The 16,258-nt window shown below is 51.2% G+C and overlaps 3 protein-coding genes across 3 annotated transcripts; 2 read left to right on the top strand and 1 right to left on the bottom strand.

Moving 5' to 3' along the window:
- Positions 1–868: 868 nt before the first annotated feature.
- Positions 869–1,364, bottom strand: G6M90_00g010080 (uncharacterized protein; the record flags this gene model as incomplete). The annotated part of the gene is made up of 2 exons (XM_066129683.1): positions 869–1,039; positions 1,134–1,364. The coding sequence occupies 2 exons, from the start codon at positions 1,362–1,364 to the stop codon at positions 869–871; spliced, it is 402 nt and encodes a 133-aa protein (XP_065985802.1).
- Positions 1,365–10,144: 8,780 nt separating this feature from the next.
- Positions 10,145–10,270, top strand: G6M90_00g010070 (uncharacterized protein; the record flags this gene model as incomplete). Its single annotated transcript, XM_066129682.1, has 1 exon — positions 10,145–10,270. One exon carries the CDS (start codon positions 10,145–10,147, stop codon positions 10,268–10,270), a length of 126 nt encoding a protein of 41 aa, XP_065986135.1.
- A 4,026-nt stretch (positions 10,271–14,296) lies between these two features.
- On the top strand, positions 14,297–16,258 carry G6M90_00g010060 (uncharacterized protein; the record flags this gene model as incomplete). Its single annotated transcript, XM_066129681.1, has 4 exons — positions 14,297–14,697; positions 14,762–15,766; positions 15,876–15,896; positions 15,958–16,258. 4 exons carry the CDS (start codon positions 14,297–14,299, stop codon positions 16,256–16,258), a joined length of 1,728 nt encoding a protein of 575 aa, XP_065985858.1.

Genomic DNA, 16,258 nt, shown 5'->3' with positions numbered 1-16,258 from the left:
GCCAATGCAGGAATACAATAATAGACGTATAGTAGTAATAGGCAAAGAAGGGTCAACTTAATAAGAGCGGCCTTGATGACCCCGCCAAGTCAGTGGGTAATTCATTCTCAGGAGATCTTGATTTACCACGTTATGCACACCACGCAATTGGGTTGCAAGTTCCGGGGGTCAAACTCCAAGGCTTTCCGGTCGAATGACTCGTTTCATATCGAACAGAGTATTTCCAATCTTGATCAACTTGGTTGCAAAATGGTCTTTCGGGCAAGAATGCCGTCAACAGGCACCCCTTGCAGCTTAGCGCCTTCTTGAAAAAGGTCCGGTACGCCGATGTAGTTGGTACGTAGTCGTCATTGCTTCTTGGCCTTCTTGGCCTCCAGAAAAGCTCGAGCGTCTCATCAACGAGGCCCCCCTGGGGATCCCCATTCATGCCGACAGTTTTACCACCGTGCAAGCCGATAAACACTGTTGGCCGATACGCCAGCCGTTGGTCTACTGTACATACAATCCCCAGGGGAAGTTGGCCCACTTGTGGCCGGGAGAATCGACCAACTTCAGGTGGAACATTGAATCTTGCGGCGAGCCAACTGTCTTCCGTCTACTTGCCGCTTACCAATGCCAGTTGTGGTGGTCGCGGCATCGTCAAAGCGACAAAGTTTCAGCAACAGTAACCGCAAATGCTTCCAGACTTTGCATGCATGCATGCGCCAGCCGCAATGATTCAGGTCGTCGACAACAGAGTTTTGGACCTGACAAAACCAAGCATGGAGCAACCGGGGTTCTAGCAGCAACTTGCATAGTGGCGCTCAATAGCCCACGGGAGGACTACTAATACAACGCTCGGCACATGGCTGCGGCCCTGAGCAACATGTCAGAGTTCGTCACCGGGCTCAATAAACGCCGATGCTTGGTGGGAGCCGCAGTGGCTTTCAGCCCTCCGGGGCTTTTGATTCAGCGCCAAACCACGCAGCCTGCTCGTAACCAGATTGCTAATCAATTCCGCACCTCCAGGTCCAGGCGGAACGCCATTTTTGTGAGGCGTCTTTGGGTGACATGTTAGTACCATAAATGCTCTGTGACATCCCTGGTCTGGGATCGGCTGCAGTGGGTTTTGCCCAGCGGATAGTTTCGTGAACGTGTTGGGCCAGAAGAAGCACCCAGTAGACGGCCTTGTCACTCGCTCCCTTCTGCCGCGCGTCAAACATGGAAAGTTCCAATGCACCCTGTAGAGGCAAAGATTGGACGTTGAGGAAGGGGGGGCTGAGAATCTTGGCGTAGGTGCTGATAACGATTTTGGATCGGCACTCGATGTTGCCCAGGCGCGGTAGTAATCTCTGCAATGCGGCACTGCCCTCCCAGCACGTCATTGAAGCCCAAGGAAGCCACTGACGTTAAGTGCCAATTGTCGAATAAGCACAGCATTGTTTCCATTAGCCTCGTGAGTGCCCTGTCTCGGCTAGCTCCATCTTGCTCGGTCAAACATGCTTGAAACGCCTTCAAAAAAAAAGAGTAGAATCGTGACCTTTTGGCGTTGAAGGCGAATGCCACGAGTATATGGAGTACTAGAGGCGGAATGACACCATGTGTAACATCAAATCACTTGTCGAGTTTGCCGTCTGCAGCGGGGACGCCCTCCGGAAGCTGCCAGGTCTCGGAAAACGGCAAACTATACCGACAGTACATACCAGATATAGGGATGAAGTTTCGCAGAGCTTTCTGGGTTCAGACAAGCTCCAAACCACCCGCTAGTAGAAATGGTCTCTGGCAATTATGTACACCATTGCCCGGGCCGCAATGGTCGCCGATCAAAAACCTAAACTGCTCACCATCAAATTCCCGGCAACTTGGAACGCTGGAGCCGGGCGGGTTCTGCCCTTCATCTTGCGCCATCAAGATGTTGGCCGACGAGGTGCATGCGCTACCCGTGAGCGTCTTTGGAGATTCTGCTCGACTGGCTTTGTGTCATCTCAAGACCTTGATTTTTCGCTAATGCCACCAGGCAGCTTTCAATTGTGCCACGCCCTCAGGACTATATCATGGAATGGTGAGCGAGTAGAAAATACCTCCGCCACTCAAAAGCCTGGACGCCACCTGCGTTCCAATTGGGCAAGATTCGTGTTTGCCGGCTCCTATGCCGGCTCCTATGCCGTCGACCAACCCTTTGTGATTTTGGGATTTTGGGAGAGGCATAAGAATTACACGGAGGGAGCTCCGTTGAGCCATCGAATGAGTATCAACCTCCAGCTGATGGTGGTAACTAGGGTTGCAAGTCCGCCGCCGTTGACGTATAAATCCTGGTGCAAACTCAACAAGCTTGCTTAGAAGGCACGTGCATGCCAGGAATTCCATGATGCAGCGGCCGTCTTGGCTAATATTGAGCGAGAGAATAGTTGCGGACAACGCCATGGCTTGCGTGGACGCTGGCCACTAGAGATCAGCATCCAATCGCCGCGGGCGGATTGAAGAGACGAACGCCAAGTGGTGACGCCGCAGTGTCAACAAAAAGCAGCTCCAAATCCCTACTGGTATGCTGCCAATTGGCTGGCGAGTCAGGGGCATATCGGAGGTGCGTCCCTACAACTAGCAAGACGTCTGGATGTGAAGACGTCTCCCGAAACGTGTTATGACACGAACCAAGTGAAAGAGCCCTCGAGATACTTCGAATCAATGCGAATAGTTTGGCAACAAAATGTGGAGCCAACGAGCCGGGCCATGGGGTGACAAATTACCAAAGACAGCCGACTTTTCCGTGAAGTCGTGGCAGTTGAAATCTATGTATGTGCGTCCACTGCCTGCTGCTCCGGTCATCCAGGAGAGACGTTATTCACGTATCCCGATAATCCGGACAAGGGTGCCGCACCACGTAAAGCCCCGAGTCTGTGTCTCAAACGAGGAGGCTACATACTCCATTGTGTATTCGAGACAAAGACTCGTAAATGACCAATTTAGACGCCTGAGCGAGTCGCATGATGAATCGTATGGTGTTCTTGGACGGCCACCAAGTTGATTGCCCACGCGACACTTCGGTGAGGCGTCCAAACCCTAAAAGAATGAGCCAAAGGCCAGGGCGCAACCCAGAAAAGGAAGGGTAGCTACTACTAGTCGAGCGCCTCATCGCTTTGGCGGGTCTTTCTGGTTGGACAAGTTTCTGCACCCAGATCTGTTACTCCCGAAGTTGTATCTGGCCATTCACAACTCGCCAGTGAGTCACAAAGGACAAATAAGGACGGCTTGCCCTGGTTCCCACGTTTGAACCGACAGAGCCACCCAGGTCCGCACCTTGACATTTGGACCTTGCAGCCGAACAAAGAACTGAACCTGTGGAGACTGGTCCTCGGCGGTTTTGACGTATTGACGCATGTACTACTCCGTACATTCATTGTCTCCGGGGCTTTACCAACTGCTCAGGCGTTGGCGACTAACACATGGTTTATGGCTGGGATATTCAGCCGTTCACCTGCTCCGTGTACCGCCGAGCTTCCCGAACACGCCTTGGATGCACCCCATAGGCCCCATCCAAGACATCATCCGCTGCCCTCTTCACCCAAATTGGGACATTCGTCCCGTGGACACGGAAATTTGCTGCCATTTAGCGCGAATAAGCCCGCAAATAGGCACCAAAGATCAAGATAGTCCACCAGACGGCGCAGGGTTGACAATGCTTCGGCAGCCGTCCTTAATTGTGATGGGATATTGGGCAGACGTGATATGTACATTCTCCAGATGTATCGTGAGACGAAACCACTTTGGGAAGCCTAATTTCGCCGTGCATCGCCTGCCAATACATAGTGCCGGCATGCGGTGACGCCAGCATGACAGTCTTTTTTTGGGGGCCATCGTTGACCAAAATCCAGTCATCATTAGCCAGCTCACTGGCACAAGACAGAAGCAGGTTCGTGCACTGGCCCTTCGCAGACCCTCGGCGGGAGCATTCTGTTATCTGTCCGTCTGCTCGGTAGTGCGCCAAAAACAGCGTCGACTAATCAGAGCTGTAACCAGAATTGTTGGCGAAGATCAATGACCCAGACTGTTCTGCCGCAGTAGTGGTTGAGAGAGCATACTCCGTACATACATACTTTGGCAATTACATGCAAGATCTGGTATAGCCCCAGTTAGATCCCTGACAAATAATAGCACACAGGAGGTACGGAGTGGCCAATTGTAGCAAATGGCCGTCTTGGGTTATACCACGATCTAAATGGCTCCGAGCCGCCGTTTTCTCCTTGTAGCAAGAACTTCCGGTCGTGAACTTTCTCTCTTCTTTTCTATTTATTCGTTTTATTTTTCTTTGAAACAGTTAGCGTCACGGCTTGGATTGCATTGAATAGTCCAAGGTGTATGTATGGTCAGCTTTTGTAAATATTATGATAATCACGACTTTATGTGTGCTTCCTTTGAGGCTGTGGCATGTAGAATCGGCATTTTTGCAGATCCCTCATCACCACCCAATATCACACGGCTGGGCAAGTGCTACTTGAGATGCGAGGAACGGGAGCATCTATATTTGGTTGTCGCAATGACACACAAATCGCAGAAGGGCCACATCCCGACTGCGCCGCCCTTTTGCATTATATAACTCGGCATGAATTCGGATAATTGTTGTGGTGTGTACCTAGAGGCGGGCAATGAAAAACACTCATTTCTCTCTCACCTTGCTTTGTTGTGCAGTTGTCCAAAGGTAGCTTTCAACTGGTATGCGGAGCCATCACATTCTCTGCGACTTACTTGACCACACGTCCGTGAGATAGTAGGAGAGGCTATGCTTTGCATCATGAGGTTCTCTCTTGGAGAAAAAAAAAGGGATCAAAAGAAAGGAAAAGAAAAAAATATGTTAAGAGTATGGTTGTGTAAGTGGATGCATTGGTCCGTGGCCCCTATCGTCCACAAACCATTATCACCTTGGATGATGTGCGTGCGCAATTTGTGCCACCAACACAAACAAGGAATCTGGCTTCGATAAGGAAAAGGTGTTATGACCCCTTCACTCACCATTCATGTGATATTTCGCTGATTGACATTTGTACATAGTCTTGTTTGGCCGTGACGCGTATTCACTTGAGGCTTGGATAGGGCCAAGTCCGAAAAAGAGGGGAACTACCACCATGTCGTGGATCGTTACGGGGTAGTATAATGGGGAGGGTGAAATCTTTTGCCCAGATAAAAATGCTGCGAACAAAGATTTGATGAACAAGACGAAAGAAAAAAGGGGACTGTCTAATGTGGAAATAACGCCGGACGTCAACTTCCCGCTGTTCTGTGAAGAGATTATCACAGTGCTGGTAAAATCCATTCCATCCTCAGTTGACGTGGCATCGTTTCGAAGAGATCCACGACAGCACCACAGGTAGTGAAACAGGATGACGCCGCCAGTCAGGGTTGGTTCTAGCTTAAAGCTTGCCACAGCAGGTGATTGGGTGTATACCATTTACTGCCGCCGTTGGACTATACGGGTCCTAATCACTAGTTCCGAATTGGACTGCCTGTATTCAATGTGCGAAAAATGGTCTTTTGACGGGGGCTTGTTTCCCGCGTGTTTTATGATTGCTTTTCGAAGTGATGATGCTGTAGTATGTATGGCCAAACCGGTCGGTGGTCTTGGGCGCTTGCAAGTGGAGCGTCTGGCTGATGAACCTGGGTAGGGCGTTGTATAACGTCTCATTGCGTTCTCAATATTACTCCGTATGTTGGCGGTATTTGATTTCCTCTGGTACATCAGCATGTTTGTCTGGGGCAGCGAAGAGGGACGGTTCACACCTGCACCGCATAAGCACTGTAGTGGCAGAGATGCTTGTCTCGACGGTGAGACCCACGTTTGCCACGGCACTCAAGGGGAATTGCTTAGAACTAAAGCCGGGAGAGATCCGCGCCCAATGTTTGGCCTGCCTGGGTAAACCTGCTCATCGTCAGCTAGTGTGGCCGGCCCTGTCAAGTCACTCGGGAAAGGAGTGCATCTTTCCCCGAGAATTCTTCTCAGAATCCCAAGAGCCTCCACAATGGCTAGTTCTATACATATATCAGCAGCTGTCGACATGCGTCAGGGTTCCTCCTGGGATAGGACAAGGCGCAGAACCAGAGAATGCTCAAAGGAGATTGGCGTCTAATACCGCCATGAAATGCTGCTGAACAGGTACAACCTCCTTGTGGCATATCAGTGATTTTTGGGTTTGAGACTCGATGCCAGAACTGCTTCTCGCCCTGACCTTGCGTCATTGGGGGCGGCGGTAAACGGCGGCAAGGTCCACTCCAACCACACAGGTTTGGTTATGTCAGATACCTAGGATCTCCGCTAATTGATCAAACATCCAGCGGCTTAAAGTGACGTCCAGCGCGTCATGCTAACCCGTCATCCACCGTCGGGGCTACCCTGTCGGCCGCACTTTCGGGCGAGCTGTCGTCTGGAGCCGCCGTCAGAGAAACAGTCCGGTGTGATTGTCACTTCTCCAGCGAGGACCAAGCCTGCAGTCTCCGGGGGACCAGTGCCGGCTGACTGACCTGGATGGATCTCGATTGGCCTTCACCCCGCTGAGGTCCAGTTGGGAAGCTCTTATTCAAGAAGGGTTGCAGAGTCCTGCTGCTCTCGGCCCTACGGCTCTTGGCCCTACAAGGTGTGGCACAGTATGTCAAGCGTCCGTTCTGGATGCGGACCAGTATAGCGTCTCTGGCCAGGGAGCCCTCATGATGCGAATAAAAATATAGTGTGCTTGGTAGGATCCTTGAGTTAGCTTGTTTGGTCGAATGACATGTGCCCACCAGTTCGTCCACTTGCACATTCGTTCTTAAAAGCAGGAGTTTTAAGATAATATTTCAATCTCACATTCCGAGCACCCCAACAGCACTGAGAGTTCAGTCCCATCTCGACCACCGTACTCCGTACTCCGTATTCTCAACCAAATTGCTTTTGCAAATTGACGGCTGACTGACGTGGTCCCATGGCGCCGTGGGTCCGTTGGTCTGTTTGTTCCTTTCGTCAGCAAACGACCAGGCGAGTTCGCGAAAGAATGCCGTGATGAAACAACGCCATGCTAGCCAGGCAGTGGTAGAGCCAGCCTCCGGCTAACTTGATGCTAATCAAATTTCTAAGCCAACGTGAAGTTGATTGTAGGCAATATTCAATAGCTGGGAACAATATGTTCAACCGTTGGTCATTGCTGGTGGCCAAATCAAAGCTCCAGCTTGTGGCAGAATTCCTATGCGCCGGGGCCGCTCAACTCCATCCGGTCTTGTATTAAGATTGGTTGGCCTTGGAAGAGAGTGTAGGCGATCTACCTTGGCCGTTGGCTACAATTTTCTGCATACTTCATACTACTACTAGTACCGACGCCAACACTAAAACAGTGGGAGTTCTTGGTAGTAATATGATTCGTGGGCATGGCGCCGGTGTGTGGGTAAGCTGAAGCTTCTCAGCGGTTTCATGCTCCAGAAATGCCTTGGAAAGTAACAATGGTGTCAGGTTGAGCCGGTCAAGTGCGAGTCGTGTCGCCATCTTCTGTTGAGGGCCTGATCCCAAGCGGACAAAAGAAATCAAGAGAAAAGAGAGATGAATGAGGGCCAGCCAACCTTGAGCATCGTCTTATTTTCAACTGTGTTCTCATCCCCCCAAACCCCCGTTTTTTCCTGTTTTCTTTTTTTCCCTTTCTTTCTTTTATTTTTTTTTTACAAAAATAATAATAATTTAGGGCTGGCTTCTGTTTAATATTGGAAGTCGCTTGCCGTCATTCGATGAAGAATCGACAGTCAGACAAATGCGGGTTGCACAAGATTTGTGCATACGCTCAGCCGGAAGTAAAAATGTGCATAATTCGGCACATCTACACCCAAGATCTGAGGGCCTGGTCTTACACGCCCTGCTCCAAAATGCGCGGAGTCCCATGGGGCAGTGGGGTGTAAGGCGCTTATGACCAACTTTGAACACAACAGGTGTTGGTAGGGCTGAATGCTATTGCGGGTCTTACACGGAGTTATTAGCAGTTAGGTGATGGCGAACAAAGGCTCTCTCTGCTGAAATTTCGACGAGCTGGGACTGGTGTACCGGGGCTGCCAGCATCTCCCGCTCAAACTCCCGAGCCAAGCCTCGTGCCAATCAGGATTCGTGACACGTCCTCGTCTACCATCTTTCAGCTGTGACGGGAAGGCCTTGTTCCAAAAGCAACTTGATACGAAAACGGGCTGAGAGCGCTGGTACCTGCGTTTTCAATCATGCTGTTTTGGGCTTTTGCGATTGGCATGTTGTATTTGTCTTTACTGTGTTAACATTCGGTTGAGGTGCGGCAAGGAAGAGACGTCGAAATCCTGCGACATCTGTCTCTTTGATGTTGCCTTTGGCAGCTGTGCAAGATTTCATGATAATTTGCCCGAGAGGCTGCTCGCCCATATCCTGTAGGTATCTACCGAGAGGTATAAAAATGTCGGCCGGGTACTCCGGTGGCAGCTACACTTTCTTCTGCAACGCTACTTGTCGTGCCCGCAGGCATGTTTCGGCAACAATATTGAACATGACGGAATGATTACTCCGTCCGGGGCAGGTCTCTTCTTTGCAGGAGGATCCTATGTCCCAAGTAGATAAGCCAGCTCTATTAAACAAGTGGATATTATATCTGGGGCTCGTGCCAAGTTCCTCAGAGCTGAACTGGTGGCAAGTGGGCGCTGAGGTCTTTGATCCCGCGCCAGCAGACAGCACTTAGCAATTTTTAGACTAGTAATTCAGAGGGCAGCCAGTAGAGGGCTGGCTAATTGTTGCACAGCAGGACATTGGATTGTTTTCCAACCCAATATTGACGACACCCTCCTCCATCTGGAGAGGGGATTGGTGTAATGCAGGCTGGTATTCCGTGTCGCAAAGTTGCTTTGTATCCTGATGGAGGACGGAATATCCTTTTGTCCATCAATGGCGAATCTGTCGGCTGCAACTCTCACAATGCCTTAGCTGACACGCATGTATCGCAGAGATAAGACAGAGAAATTAAAAAAAAAAGAAAGGCTGACACCGGCCTGCAGATAACACCACTTGCAGTGCAATAGTCTGTCAGGCCGGCATCGCAGTGACAGGATTGATTTCAACACATGGTCTCTTCTACTTTGCATGTGTCAATCGTTCCGTTTCCTTGACCAGATTCGCGGAAACATGGGCCCCGCAAATCATCGTTTTGCGGCTGTACATACCTGTTTGCTATTCGTTGTCTTCAGAGAGTGTCAGCCGAGACGGTTTGTTGTGCCTTGTACAGATCCGATTAAGCCGATCTGCTGAGCCCATACGCCCTCATAGCCTGTCGTATATACCTCGTGGCCTGGACCAGTGTATGTTAGGGCTGAATCGCAAACTATTCAGCTCGGAGTAAATTGTTCAAGAAAATCACAGTTGAATAGTATCCTGTCTACCCTCCCAGACCCAATGATTGCCGTTATCGGGATGACGGGGACGTGGCCAGCCACAAGCATCCGCCAACCACTTTGTGAGGCAGCAAATGTCGAACAGAGTTTCTCAAGACACGTTTTCTGGCAACATGGATGCCACATCGCCGTCTAAGCTAGCATATCTCACTATCCAATAGTGTACATCAGGACATGCAGGTGCCTGACTGTGTCAATTATGCGTTGCCTCTTTTCTTTGCGGGCGGAATTCGCCCTTGCCTCTGTCCCAGTAGACTCAAATGTGAGCACACCGTATTCATTCGATGGTACTTCAGGTAGGCAATGGAAGCCATCTCATAGACTGAAAGAACAAATGTATCATGAATAGTAGGGAACCATAAATGAGCCTGGAAATATGCGTTCAAGCGGGAGTTGAGCCCATTGGTGTTTTGGGGAACTTGGTACACCCGGTGTGATTCCTCAAGTCTTGTTCAGGTCCACGAGCTGAAACAGAAACTGCCTTGGTTGGATCTTGATTCAGCCTTGGTAGGCTCAGGCTTGATCTGCCCCCCATGTCGCAAGTCACGAACTTTCGTAATGGTGTAGAAGATCTCGGAATGAAGCGCCTATGCTGCCGTATGGCGTATCACAAACCATGTATGGAGTGGGCATCAAGTGGCCGCCTTTGAGCCTCATGCAGGTCGGTCAGCCAAATGATGCCCAAATAAGGCGTCCATGGCTCGCTCGCCTCAGATTTAGTCAAGCGTACTTGATGGCTTAACGCAGCTTGCAATACAGGATGAAGATTATCAAGGCTGCCCGTCGCGGTAGCCCCAATCTCGCTGTTGTCGGTCGGCCGAATGCTGGTACGGGTGGTAGATTCCTGGTGGATCTTCGAGAAACCAAAGTTTGGTGGATCTCGTGAGGTAATCCGTCGCAGTGAAGCCTGGACAAGGCCAATGGCGTCAATGGCGGCCCCAGTAAGGTGACTGGAGAAGCAACCATTGATGCCAATGATCATCAACGGTTGTCCTCATCTTGTCAGCCCCATCCACTCCTCAGGCAATCCTTATTCCGTAACTCACAGTTAGGACAGTCAATGTTGGCTCCCCGAGTCCATCAGAGGAGCAAGCCCAGTCTTTGAGCATCCAGATGCAGGAAGAGTAAGAGCGAGCACAACGGCCCAGGAGCAAAACTGACAAAGCCAAAATGACAGACGGGGCAAGCAACAGTTAATTGATGGCACTATGCAATATGGCGTATGGGTAGAGTGAGGTGCAGGAGACCAGGGCTGAGAAGGAAGCAGGTGTTTGTTGATCCAGGGCTTGTGTGGATTGTTGTGTTAATGGATGAGAGCATGCATTCTGTTCCTGACTGGAGCAATTGTAAAGATTGTAAAGAATCCTTGGTACTGCACACGGTACTTCTGCCTTTGTATAATATGTACGCGGCCTAAGGTACTCAGCGCCTAGGCAGGTACCTCGCTGGGGCTTTGCCTCTACATGTAGGTACTGAAGTAGCCTAAAGAGGTGCCTATCTCGGCTCCTTCATTACTTAAAGTACTAAGTACTTAAGTACTTATGCATGCCTGGGACCAGGTGCCCACTTGAACGCTCCATGTCGGAGCGTTGGGATGCTCTCACCGCAACGAATCCAATTGACATGTACCAAAACGTCGACCAAAGCCTGCGGGCGAGTGTAACAACGGTTGAACGATCCTGACCCTTTGGCCGGCCCTTCAAGGTTCAAGGCACGTCGAGCCGGTTGCCCAAATGCGCAAGCTGATACTAGTAGATGGCTGGCCAGCTGCTGTGGACTCCGGATGTCCTGCTTCAGTCTCAAGTTCGTACTTAACTTGGGTCTGGGTACTCTGCGCTTGGAACTTGGCCTCCAGGTTCAGGACGGAGCAACTACCGTCATCCAGGTATGCTCTGTGCTTTCAAGTGCTGTCTTGCACTCTGTACGCCGAATCTAATATACCAGGCTAGTTAGAATGTGCACCAAGGGAGCTCATTCACATGCGCCCCCTCGGGGAACTGTCATCCAGATGATCCAGATGCCACCCCCCCATCCGTCCTGTCTGGCTTTCCAAAGCTTGGGTTCTGGTACCCATCAAGCAAGCCCATGTCCTGAGACTTTGCCGAGGAGCTTCCCGTCACTCGCTTCCTTGTCTTTGCATGCACGGGTTCTGGGGTTCAGCCAGCCAGATAGTATTTCGGGCAAGCCAGAAGATCCCAGCCCAGAAAATGCCAGCCCTCGCCCCATGGCTGGCACCAAGGTTTGGCCCCTGGCGCCAGCATGGTCATCAATCATTTGATGGCTGCGCGGAACCCCAGCGCCCTGTGCCCAGGTGCCCATTTCTGGCACTCACCGGAGGTGGCACTACATGTGCTATTGTCCTTTGAGCGAGACTCCATGACCTGTTCTCCAAGTTCGAAGCAGACCCTCTGACTCAGGTGAAGGGATGATAGTCTGCGGGAGCGGAGGCAGTGGCGCGTTCGGGCTATCTGGGTAATTCTTGAGGACTTCGCCTCTTCGTCCGTCGCATCAATCTGCATTTGGGTCATTTTAGGACCGTACAGGAGCTTTTAGAGCGTTTGGTCAATTCCTAGATATGCAATATCTTCTTGGTTTGTCCAAATACAGGGCAAGCCTGGAATCTTACCCACCGCCAGGGCGCGATTGAGCTGGCAGTTACACAGAGAGGGGACAATAACAAGATATTTGATACCATGCACCCTTTTACCAGCTTGCCCGAGATCCGTTCAAGCACCTATCTGGGTACCTACTTAGCAAGTACCAACCTACCTAGGTAGGTAGGGGTGTTAAGCTGCCAGATACTCCGGATAGACACCACCCAAACAGTTGACCCTCGACCCTGGAACTTTCTCGCCTGGCTGACGACCACACGCGGCCAACTGCCCCGTTGGCGTTCCTTTGAGCGTCTGGTGGTCGCCGCTAACTACGCCATTGCAGTCGCAGTCCTCTCACATCGTTACTGTGGCACATCACGAAACTGAGTAATGATGGATGTTATGGCCTAAAGTCGTCGCAAACCTCACGTGTGGATGTGGAGTAAGGGTTCCCTAGTCAGTCGCTTAGAACGCGTGGTGCGAGGTAGCGAATAAACACCAGGCCACAGAAACTGGTGCTACCATGCGTCACAGTCAGCCCAGAACGGATATGTCGCTTTCCAAGAGTTCGGAAGGGATGTGTGCGTGGTGAGTCCCAGCAACTGCAAAACTATTGCACATCTCTTCGAAACTAAGATTAGCTTGGATGGATATTTAAAGATAGAGCTGCATGTAGAGATGGGCACACCTAGATGCTCTCTCGACCCCCTCAGGCCCATACGCATCTCAACTATGAACGTCCATATGTGCAGTCTTGTTGGGAGCAGCACGAATCACGGCCCCCTCAACCCCTCCTCTCATTTTGCTCCTTTCGATACCACCGACAGTTCTGCCTCTATAAGCGGCCTGCCATCTGCCTTGCAGCAAGCAACTCGTTGTTCGGTCTTTCGGATCCTTCTCGCTCTCGCTTGTGACCCCATCAACCATATGTGCCGGAGTACTGCCAGGAACTACATCAACAACACCTGGACAATACGTCTTGCCACACGCGCGGTCTAGACATCTAAGGGCATGGGACCGAATGCCCTGCTAATTCCGCTAGTAGCTGTCAATCGTCGAGTCGTACTGATAAACCGACGGTAACAATCAATGCAAACGATGCCTAGAATAGCAAATGCATGATACATAACAACTGGCAGACCCAAGCCAATGGGCAACGGCAGCGAGCCGAATGAGGCGATGTTTGTCGAGTATTGCGGGCACATGCACACGCTGGACCCTCGTTGGCCCCGAGAGGCACGAAGGTCTAGAGCTGTTTACCTACCAGCATGTAGATACTTAGCACCAAGTACTTTAGGCATAGGAACCTGGGGATGTTATTCAATACGCGTGGATTGCTCGATTTAGGACGTTGTATTAGTTGTACGGAATACTTTATCGGTGCTCGACACTGGAGGAGGCGGCTCGAGAACGAGGTGAGGGAGTGCTGTGAGTTCTGCGAGGTATGAGGCAGGATGCTGGTACACTTGGCCACTCGGGCAAGTACCTGGGTACCTAGGTCCCGTGGGACTGGGCACTTACCCGCCAGCGCTCTTTCCCTGCCCGGCCCTGCACTTGCCCTGCCCGTCACCCACTTTTCCATTGCACACGCCTAGTCCCCTCTACTGCTACGCGCACTCCCTTTAGTACACCCTGCTGGCACGCCCCATTCACCAGGTCGTCGTCACCACACGGGTCCCATAGCAAAGCCTCCACCTGCTCACTTGCGCACTCCGAAGGCAACAAAAACGAGCCACAGCCCTCGACTACGGAGTACCAGCCTTGGGAACCTTATCCGTCAACTGGTCCCTTCGCTGTTCACTTATACCTTATACCCGCACCTTCTTCTTCCTTGGACTCGCGTCCTCTTGAACACTCGCCGGTTGTTCGTTTTTGCGGTCAAGTTTATTCAGTTGTTTGCTTTCTCCATTCTTCTTTCTCCTGTCCATACCTTTACACTGGTTTTCCTGTTTTTTCTTTCTTTTTTCTTGTTTTCGCTTCCAACACGGATCGATGATCCCGCTGCTACCACAATTGCCCTGGTCTTGCGTTTGAACCAAACAAACACCCTCTCGCCATTGCCACCCAGAAGCCTCATCTTCCACCCGAGTCATAAATTGGCCTTCGAATCCTGCAAACAGACGACTCACGTAACGGCCCCTGGTGGGCGTGTTCACTCATCAATGATAGTGCTTGCCGTATCACTTTGCCCTCCGAACCCCATTCGCCCGCCTCCTTCGGTCTTCAGCCAGCCTCTCGACCGTTATCTGTCAACCGTACGATCCGGTACTACATAACCCAAGGCTGGGGCTGTAAAACGAAAGGCTTGATCAACTGCAATGGCCTTCCCTCCACAGTACCGGGAGCCTCCTCCCAGTTTACCGAGCATCCTGTCCTCCGGCCCTGGACGTTACAACATGCACCGCGATATGCAATTCTCCGGAAGCCCAGCAATTTCTATACCTGGGCTCGATCCGAAAGACGACGTCCCTCCTCCTCTACCTCCACCACGCCATCTTCCATTTTTGGAGGGTTCCGCTAATCCCGAAGACTCGAAGAAGGAATCGCTCGACCGCTTCAGTTCATCTACACACAGCGGGTACGGCAGTATGCACCCAGGGTCCTTTATGGACGAGAGACCAAGTTATAAGAGAAGAGGCACTGGAAGTAGCACCAATGGCGACGAGGGCTATGCAAGCTACACTGCAACTGAAAGGTTTGTGGCTGCTGCAAGTCATGAGTAAGACTTGGCAAAAATAAACGGCTGCAGTGGCATTGTCGACACTCACTAACCTTATCACCAGTACTCGGGATTCTCGACCCACCGAATTCTTGCACCACAGCAAGTTTCACTTTCAGACCGCAGCTGATTTGCATGGCGATAGCATGAAGAAGAAATTGAATCCGATCCGCACATTTGACAGGTCGCCTCGATCAGCAACATCCTCAGCCTTGAGTGAGCAAGTACGACGACAACCCGACCGTCGAGCCCCGACCCTGAGCATGCCTGTCCAACTGCCTATTCACACCAGATCACTACTAGATTCATCTGCTAGAATGACGGATACGCCCATTTTCTCTGCCGTTTCTCCTCGATCTGGTCCATTTCGGCATTTCCCGGGGGACCATCGTTTTGCCAAGGATGGATCAGATTATGACCAATCACCAAGAGGTCGTTCACAGCGAAATAATAGCGACGACGCATCTTCGACTCAAGGCAGTTATGATTTTACTGGTGTAGAAGATATGGAGATTGATGAGGCCACATCACCGAAGAGGCTTCACCCAGACGAAGCGTATGCCAGCGTAGGCCACAAACGAAGGGCAGCTAGTCCTCCAGCAGGAGATTCTTTACTCCACGGAGTCTCGAGCGATATTCGCCGACGAGAACTTGGTTCCCGTGGCTCTCCAACGCCTCGGCTCACTGTCATGCCCCAGGCTTCGTCTTTATCATCCATGTCCTCTGCGGCTATCTCTCGTTCCAATTCTTACATCTCTACTATGTCCATACCGCCCTCCAGTGTAACCACTGCAATGTCGTTCGGCCGCCGATCTCCTGGTGCCGCCTCTCCCGGTGGTATCTCACCTACGTCTTGCAATTCGCCGTACACAACACCCGCTTCATTGAACCACAGTCCTCGAAACTCTGTCTCTGGCAGAGGTAATACACATGGACGAACCATCTCCGGAACAAGCCCGAGAAAACTAGCAGATATTCAAAAACCTGCGGGGTCTAAGGTTCAGCCAGTTCTTATGTGCGAGTGCTGCCCTAAAAAGCCGAAGAAGTTTGACACGGCGGAAGAGCTCAGGTACGTCTTCCCCCCGGGCTTCATGAATCCTGGGAAGTTTTTTCGTTCTCCTGGCTCCGTTGTATTCAATCCCCCCTTAAGTTTCTTACCATACTGACAGAACACACAGTGCTCATGAGGCTGAGAAACAGTATGAATGTTCATTCTGTGGCAATCGTTTCAAGAACAAAAATGAGGCTGAGCGACACCAGAACTCGCTCCATGTTCGCCGACATTCGTGGTCGTGTTCAGCACTTTCCGGCTATGATCGTGCGTTTCATGATTCGACAACCCGTCCCGGAGAAGCCGATACTTGCGGCTATTGTGGTGAAGATTTTTTTCGCTCAGGTAGAGGACCTGGCAATGGGTCCTTGTCCAGAGGAATTGTCCCAAAACACGCCACGGACCAAGACTGGGATGATCGTATCCGTCACCTACAAGATGTTCACAAATTTGGCGAGTGCAACTCCTCCAAGAAATTTTATAGAGCGGACCATTTTCGGCAGCACTTGA

Source organism: Metarhizium brunneum, chromosome 1, assembly GCF_013426205.1.
Source record: "Metarhizium brunneum chromosome 1, complete sequence".
Lineage (NCBI taxonomy): Eukaryota > Fungi > Ascomycota > Sordariomycetes > Hypocreales > Clavicipitaceae > Metarhizium > Metarhizium brunneum.
Note: the sequence above shows the minus strand (reverse complement) of the source record. Positions and strands in the feature narration are given on the sequence as shown.